The 8,528-nt window shown below is 37.2% G+C and overlaps 1 protein-coding gene across 5 annotated transcripts in view; it reads right to left on the bottom strand.

The window, feature by feature from the left end:
* Positions 1 to 653: 653 nt before the first annotated feature.
* Positions 654 to 8,528, bottom strand: part of il17rel (interleukin 17 receptor E-like) — a 9,214-nt gene continuing 1,339 nt past the window's right edge. Inside the window, exons 2-18 of one of the 5 annotated variants that reach the window (XM_057329799.1) lie at positions 8,229 to 8,256; positions 8,000 to 8,140; positions 7,497 to 7,603; positions 6,226 to 6,346; positions 5,523 to 5,567; positions 5,283 to 5,425; positions 5,119 to 5,190; positions 4,970 to 5,024; positions 4,534 to 4,694; positions 4,394 to 4,438; positions 3,865 to 3,922; positions 3,563 to 3,741; positions 3,242 to 3,307; positions 2,958 to 3,015; positions 2,729 to 2,851; positions 2,302 to 2,341; positions 654 to 952 (exon numbers count right to left, since the gene is read on the bottom strand). In XM_057329799.1, the coding sequence (XP_057185782.1) occupies positions 922 to 952; positions 2,302 to 2,341; positions 2,729 to 2,851; positions 2,958 to 3,015; positions 3,242 to 3,307; positions 3,563 to 3,741; positions 3,865 to 3,922; positions 4,394 to 4,438; positions 4,534 to 4,694; positions 4,970 to 5,024; positions 5,119 to 5,190; positions 5,283 to 5,425; positions 5,523 to 5,567; positions 6,226 to 6,346; positions 7,497 to 7,603; positions 8,000 to 8,140; positions 8,229 to 8,256 (1,473 nt within the window). In that variant the 3' untranslated portion in view covers positions 654 to 921. Of the gene's footprint in view, positions 953 to 981; positions 2,047 to 2,301; positions 2,342 to 2,728; positions 2,852 to 2,957; positions 3,016 to 3,241; positions 3,308 to 3,562; positions 3,742 to 3,864; positions 3,923 to 4,393; positions 4,439 to 4,533; positions 4,695 to 4,969; positions 5,025 to 5,118; positions 5,191 to 5,282; positions 5,426 to 5,522; positions 5,568 to 6,225; positions 6,347 to 7,496; positions 7,604 to 7,999; positions 8,141 to 8,228; positions 8,257 to 8,528 lie in introns of those variants that run through there. The other 4 variants (XM_057329800.1, XM_057329803.1, XM_057329804.1 and 1 more) reach the window with 4 other exon arrangements.

An 8,528-nucleotide genomic window follows, 5' to 3' on the forward strand; every position in this document is an offset into this window, starting at 1 on the left:
GGCAGCAGGTGGAGTCTAGAGGCAACGATGAGGTCATTGAGGCCAACTATTTTCACATGGGTTTGTTTTAGTGTTTACCTCAGTCAGAAACAGCCCCGCACCAACACACATCTAGCTAAACCCTATGAACCCTGGGATCTTTAATACACCACGTGATTATCACTGGGGATGGTGGCATCTCTCCATAATCTCGCATTGTTTTGCTGTATGTGCCATATACTTGAAGCTCTATTGTCTGGTCTTTACTATATACCTCAGGAATGTTTCATTAGAAAACCCCAAAGATGATTTCATCCAGCCCCTCCCGGGACTGCACCATTCAGGAATGCCACAGTATCTGTGCTTCCAGAGCTCTTATCATTGTGCACACTGTTATATGTGCAGATGTTTCTGTGACATACTTTACATTGGCTAAAGCAAGTGTCTGTAGTTGACCACCCATTTGTGACCTAGTTTCAAGAATTACGTGAGAGAAATATGAACGCAAGAAGTGAAAAATTCAAATCTATCATTTTAGAGCGACACCGCCCCCTGCTGTACAAACGGCGAAGGTTAAAAACAATATAAAATGTGATGGTGCAAAGCAGGAAACACGAGCGGGAAATGCAGTTGTTCAGTGACAGGAAACAAATAAGTTGCTTCACACACTTACGGTCAAGTTATCAATGTTTATATTTACATTCATGCATTTGCCTGACGCTTTTATATTAAGCGTCTTACAGTGCATTCAGGGTTTTTGTGTCTTCGTTGAGAACCAGATCCATTATTTACCAGTGCAGTTACACATCAGAAATGCATAGTTAAAACATTTAATGCAAATATAACAAATGTTTTCTAAAATATATATATTGCGTACTAGAAAAGTATTTCTTAATAATATTGTCAGATGTGTGCTGTAGAACTGTTCCAAAATCAACACCCTCACTTGCTGTACAGACATGTGTCACTGTCTCTGTCAAAAGAAAAATAATGATTTGTTATTTAAAGGATTTACCCAGATATGAACGTTTCCTAATTTACTCACCCGTGTGCCATACCAGATGTATATGACTTTCTTTCTTCCGTTGAACACAGACAAATCATTTTATATTAAAATACTATCCTATTATCTCATATGTGACTTAATGGCAAAGCTCTAAAAAGCACATAAATTGTCGTTTAACTAAACCAAATTACCCCAATAGGTAATAAAGCAAAATTATTTTGTATTTTTCTTTTGTGTGTTTATTTTACGTATAGTATACTTTTTTAAATAAATATTTTTGTGATTTCTGCTTTTAATTATGCAGTAGAGTAGTAGAGAGGACAGGAAACAAAGTGGGAGGGATAAGAGGGGCGAGAAAAGGAAAGCACCACAAGTCGGGACTCGAACTCATACAGTAGGCCTATGTATATATGTATAGCAAACTTTTTGTATACATTTCGCACCATTTCTGTCTGTATAAAAACTGTTATAAATAAAGTAAATAATAATAATAAAGCAACATGATTTTGTATTTTTATTTCGTGTGTATAGGCCTACTTTATGTATAGCATACTTTTTTAAAACAAATGTTTTGTGCTTTCTGCTTTTAATTATACAGTAGAGTAGTAGAGAGGACAGGTAACAAAGTAAGAGAAATAAGGGGGGCGAGATCAGGAAAGGACCACAAGCCGGGACTCGAACTCATAGGCCTATGTAGGCTATATACGTAAAAGAAACTTTTTTGTATAAATTTTGCACAATTTCTGTTTTATGTTTCTGTAAAAACTGTTAAAAATAAAATAAAATAAAGCAAAATGATACATTTATGAGAGAAAACATTTAATATTTTGAGGTTATTTAGTTGCCGATACATTGCATATCCTTAAAACATAAAGATCAACGTGGTGTATTCAAAAATGGTGGCGCACGGATAACTTTTTTTTTTATTTCATATTGATCGCTAAATACTCACAAATGTAGTGTTCAGACAAACATTAATCCAGTAGTCATATGAATTCATTTAATGATGCATGTACTGTATGTGCTTTTCCAAGCTTTGCCATGTAGCCCCATATTTTCAACTGAGGAAAGAAAGTAATATACATCTGTAATGGCATGAAAGTGAAAAATAATTATTTAAAATATAATTTTTTGAACAAATATTTTTGAGGAAAAAGTCAATGTTGCACAAACAGTATTGTATAGAGGGGATTTACGAGGGGACTCCTGTCTGATCTTGTCTATAGGGTGGCATGTGAGTCACAATTTCCACTGATTTAAAATCACAGATCGAAAAGTAGATGGATGGAGACTTGTCGTCTAACAAGTTTACTTACCGTTCGCTAAGTTTCTTCCACAATGTTCTTTTACTCCCATCTATAAAACAAGCATCAAATGCAAACAAAATAAAGCATTAGATAACATCAACAGCACCAACATCGTAGGCCTAAACATTAGCTTTCATCCTTATCACGACTATATTACGTCCAATTGATTGCTAGGGTTTACACATTGGAACTCATCATTTTCATTTGACCAATTCTTTTATACGATCTGTTAAAGCTTACTCTTTTATATGTATGACTTTCATCTGTCATTCACTGTTTGTTATTATCATTTTCAAAAGTAAAAGGGGAACTAAAGAAGGATTTATGGTTTTATTATATACAAATCATATGTCATCATATGTTTCATCTCTGCCGTTACCAACAACAACTTCAAAATGTTGCCTTGTCGCCCACGGCAACAGGTGTGTCAATTTACCTTTTATTGTCATTTTAGCGATAAAAGCAGCTGCCAAGAGCACCGTCAGAAAAACAGCAGCAGGCACTATGATCTTCTCAAACTTTCCATAGTAACTTCTCTCCTGGTCACGGCACCAATTCGCTGAGACAAAATGCGTGTCGTTTATTGCATAATCATTATAAACAGTAGTAATATAGAGATGATAAATCTCAAGATGCAGTTTTATCATCATTAAATATTTACTCACAACACTCCAAGTCGCACTGGAGGACTGGAACTGAAAACTGAACATCTACTCTCTGCACCTTTGAACAGGAAGTGTTTAAACGACAGATTAACGAACATAGCAACATATGGAATATGTGAGGTTTAGCTAAAATATGATAAAAGAAAAAACAAATTGCAAAGCTACTAAAACGTTGATAGCAATTTGTCAATCAACACGGCAATTATTCAGCAATGAAATAAATCTAATCAGAGAGAAAAAACACGATTGTCAACACTGTTTCTGTAACTCTTTTGTTGGCATACCTGGATGCAAACACACATTTCGCACGCACCTCTGGACAAGTTGAAAGTTGTGTGCCTCATTTTGTCCTAGGAACAAATAAGAAGTGGCGTGACATCAAACAAGCTTAAACAGGATTGACTTTATGGTCTTATTTTCCTTTGAATAGACTCTTTTGTCAGTCGCTACAAAAGTGAAGTTTTTCTTTCAAAAGCGAATTGCTTTCGATGGAAGCCTGCAGGCAACATACATCAAGATAAAGGGAGGATACCCAACAAAATTCCTAAAATGTGTTAATGACATTATGTAGACAGTTATCCCGATGTGATCAAAGATGATCTCACAGCTTGATAATCCTGTTTATGACGATTTACCACAAGGGTTTGTGTTGTGATTCTCTCGGTCGGTTTGCACTGAGAGAAGGGCTTCGTCTCACAAAGGGAAACAGAGAAGTTAGCTTTCACCCACGATACAATCTCTGCCCAACGGTGACCGTGTTTTGACTTCAGCTTTGCGCTCCACACTTGTCAAAAGAAACAAAATCAAGACACTTATCAATGGAGGATATAGTGTGGAAACCGTTAACAAAGCAGACTTGATGTATTGTGTAAACAGACTGTTTGCTGAAGGTGTAGTCTGCGGGTACCTGAGAAATTCCCTTTGATGAAAGGACATTTAATCCATGTACCCACTTCGGTGGTAAACTGTAAATACATCAAACCACCGTGAATAAGATAACAGTGCGTTCCAGGTAGGAAAGCATATTATTTACAATATTTCTTTGAACCGTCATTTACTTAAAGGAACAGTTCACCTAAAAAATAAGCACTGAAAGAAGGAAATTCTTTTAAGTGGTTATCATGTGTTGTTGTTTCAAACCGGTATGATTTTTTCTCCCACAGAAAGACTATGTTGGGCAGGTTGTTTGCACTTTTTACATACAATGATAGTGAATGGTGACCAAGCTTCAAAAGGACAACATTTGTTTTGTTTCGTCAAGACACACGAGAAGCATTTCAGACATACTGGCCCAGAATAAATCTACATTTACAACACAACATGGGTAGGAGAAATGGGTATGTGATAACCAAACTTTCGTTTTTTGGTGGACTGTCCCTTTAAGCTAGTGATGTTAAAAGCAAATGTTTAAGGGGCTGCAATAAGCAACACTCAACCTTCGTGCAAAGCATAGGGTGTGGATCCACAGAAGAGAATATCACCTGAGGTAAAAAGAGTATGAAATGATTACAGGGTTGATAACAATAAACAGGCAGAAATGTCAAAACAAGGAACAACGAATCAGAGAGGAACAGACTTGTTGTCCTTCTGAGTAAATAACATCTCCAAGGTCTCGGCAACGGTTCTCTCCGTCTGCATGGCACAGAGAAACGGATGCTTTGATGGGACACAAAGGCTCCCATATCAACTCCTCTTTGTTGGGGTCATAGGTTATTCCAGACCACAGCTCCTCCAAATCTGTGAAACGCGACATAATATCTTACAGAAAAAAAGTAGACCGATACCCAATAATCATTTAAAATCATAACGCAATACATCACACGTACTGTAACATGATGTGTTTTTATTTCACAATTCTGTTTTAATTCTAATCATTCAGGTTTTGTTGAACAAAGTGAGTCCACACTAAGCCTGTATCTAAATTAGATATTACCACATCACATTTTTATATTACCTGGCAAAACCTTTTTACATCATGTATTTAAAATAATTAGATAGCGAGCCTCACGTACCGTTTCTGAATGGACACGCTTGAACTCGCCGTGCATCTACTCTGGCAGGCCAGCCCTGAAATAAATCACAGCGGTGGTACACAGTTTCATCTCCACCAGGGGCAATGCATGTTCAGAACCAAAACTTTTCACCAAATAACATTTAATACCTCAATGCACAAACAAGGCAGAGCCTTCGAGTACTGAAATGTGATGCTTCTCTGTAGATCTTGTGGTTTTATCTGAAACACGTGTAAAACACACAAGGGTTCAGCCAAACAATGGCAAAGTCTTTCGACGAATTCCAAGGAAACGCTGTACTGTGGGTTCTTACCGTTTTGTGAGTTCCTTCACCTGCACAGATGACGCTGCGTTTATGACAGAGCCTGAGGTTGTAATCCGTGTTTAAAGGAGCATCAGTCACTGCCACTATTATCTCTCTTCTGCCTTTATCCACAGTATAATTCAGCTTTCCAGCTGCAATGATAAAAGTGTTGGAACTTTACATTCGGACAATCTAACTTAATGCAAGAATTTCCATTGAGTATTGTAGTATAAAAATGAAGAAACTTACTGATGCACTCTGAGACAATATCTCTGATATCTTTATGGCTGCATTCTAGTGTTTGAAGAAAAAGACAACATGTTAAATGTTATGAATGTTACATGTTGCTTCACCATGTGTACCTTTACAAAAAGTTATTTATATTGATTTATTCAAGTAGTAGTACAAGTTTATTCAACTTCTTTTAAACAAAAAATATAAAAGTATGCTTTTAGTCTGCATTTAACGTACTTAAAGGGATACTTTACCCAAAAAAAATGAAAATTCTGTCATTATTTACTCATTTATAACCAAACAGATTTTGCCCCCCAGTGACTCCCATAGTAGGAAAAATTACTTTATCATTTTTTTGTTCTGTTGATCACAAAAGAAGACATTTTGAAGAATGTAGGACAACAAACAGTTCTGGGGCACTTTTGACCACCATTGTATTTTTTCCAACTATGGTAGTCAATGGGCGGCAAAATCTGTCCGGTTACAAGCATTCTTCCAAATATCTTTCTCTGTGTTCATCAGAACAAAGAAATGTACATAGAATTGGAACAACTCGAAGGTGAGTAAATGATGACACAATTTTCATCAAATATAATGACGTATCCTGTAAGTATTTGGCTTGTAGTTGCATTTTCTCTTTTGATTGAAGAGCCTATTAATATTTTTTTACACACATTTAAGGCTGTAATGAGAAGGGTGGACGGAAAAACATACGCACTCATACCAGGGACGACGTATCTTTGCATCCTTACGGCTTTACAGTAGTTAGGAACAGTTTTGAGAGTTACAAACACATGCTGACCGGGTCTTACCGGAACACACTTCACTTGCACATCAGCCTGCAAGTAACAAACAAATCATACTCAGAGACAGTTTAGATAGCAATCCTAAAGGAGTCATCGGATGAAAATTCAAATTTTTCAATCAGTTTAAGTTTAAGTGCTATAATCGGTTCCCGGTGCATCTAGCAACCCAGAAAACATAAGAGAATCACTTCAAGCCGGAGTGCTTGATCAACCTGGGACAGTGCAAGCAGGATTAGCTTCAAAGTTGTTCGTCAAGAGGGATCGAGACAAACCGAACGAGACAAAACTGCCGATGTAAGTAATATTTATCAACAGTCTGAATTGACGTACATGTACCGTATATACAATATAGGAGGATAACGTTAGCATATGATAGCGAAGGGAGCTAAGTCAGTCATGGGCTAAACAGAACATTCAAAGCCAGTGTTAAACTTACTCTATATTTATATGTTATTTGGCAAATGGGCACTTGGAGTTTAGCTGTATGTATGTTAATACATTATGTGCATTTATATGTTCAGCTGCGGCAAGCTGTTTGTTTTGCTAATGAACAGGGGCGAACACTGCGGTTAGTTTCATTTTAAACGTCTCAAATCATTCGTCCTTAGGCTAAAAAATAATCTGTCACATCATACTAGTTATGCTCTCACGTTGTGTGTGTAACGTTATAACTTGTCAACGACAAGCGCTAAAATCCACGTAATTACGCTGAGATCTGCGGGTGCGCATTCCGTGGATTTTAGGCAAGCATACATGCACAACGTGAGCGCATTAGGATGCGCTGTTTGCTGTGACGGATTTTTTTGTCTCCGGACGAATGATTTGAGACGTTTAAAATGAAACTAACCACAGAGGAGTTCACGAAACATAATTTAGCTAAAGCATTGCCATGGCAGTACTACAAGTGTGTTATGTTGACTCGCCGGACGGAAGGGGGGTGGGCTGTAACTCATCATTTAAAGAGACATGCACCAAAACGGGTTGCTGTGAGCATAGCTGTTTTTGACGAGGCAAAAGGGGTTTTGTTTACGTAGCCATTGAGTGTTTTTAAGCAAAATATGTTCCAGACATTTCATGAAGACCCTAATAAATCATACCAACTTGTTGAAAGTGCTCATCCGATGAGTCCTTTAAGCTACAATGACAGACTTTTAAAACTAATGAATGCTTCAGATATGTGCACCTGTTTTCCTGTAAAGTTTTCTCTGCCAGCATGGCCAAAGTTATAAATCTGACAGTGTCCCATCATTCCTGCAGAGTCGACACACACTGAAACTCCACGGATTTTACCTGAAGAATAAAGGACAAGATTTGAATCAGAAATACTTCGTCTGGAGAGTGATGCGCATATTTCAATCTAATTCAACAATGTGGTAATTATAAGGCACTTTGGGGTTAGGTAATGTTTGAACTTTCATCTAATAAATAACTTCATATCGAGAATGACAATGTGATAGATGTTGTTTTGACAATATAATATTTTAATGGGATGTAAATAGTGCGCAAATGAGTTACTTGAGTATTCAGGTAAGTCGACTGATTTATGAGACTGAACAATGAGATATGAGTCATTTATGACAGTCATGCATACATAATTACTTCACGTTTCTTTGTCTTCTCTTTTAACTATTTCCTAATTTCTGCACGTGGTTTCTAATGTCTTTGTGTGAAAAGAATGATACACACCAGTTATATTCACCGATGTTGCGATTTTGAGTTGCAGTGAACATTTTCTCCCCTCACATCCCAATACAGTGGACAGCATCACATTATAAAATACAGCACTGCTGACCGGCTGATTCTTGCAGTGAGATAATGAAAGTGGAGCTGAAAGATACAGAAAACATCACATCTTACAGCATGGCCACATTTAAATATTATTATTGAGGTTATTAAGTGATGGATGGATACTCACAGTAAGGTCTAGGTTTACACTGTAGACCCTGTTATAAAAGATATAAATGATTTGATTTATTTAAAGCATTAAAGCTGAGTCATTGTGGTTTTTGTTCCATCCATGCACTGTGCCAGCACTGGCTTTATTCTCTAACAGGAAATATAACATAATGATGGTATAGAGGGTTTTCCCCACTCCTGGCACATTCACAGTTCCTGGTTACTCAGTGTGTGTGTGTGTGTGTGTGTGTGTGTGTGTGTGTGTGTGTGTGTGTGTGTGTGTGTGTGTGTGTGTGTGTGTGTGTGTGTGTGTGTGTGT

Source organism: Triplophysa rosa, linkage group LG3, assembly GCF_024868665.1.
Source record: "Triplophysa rosa linkage group LG3, Trosa_1v2, whole genome shotgun sequence".
Classification (NCBI taxonomy): Eukaryota; Metazoa; Chordata; class Actinopteri; order Cypriniformes; family Nemacheilidae; genus Triplophysa; species Triplophysa rosa.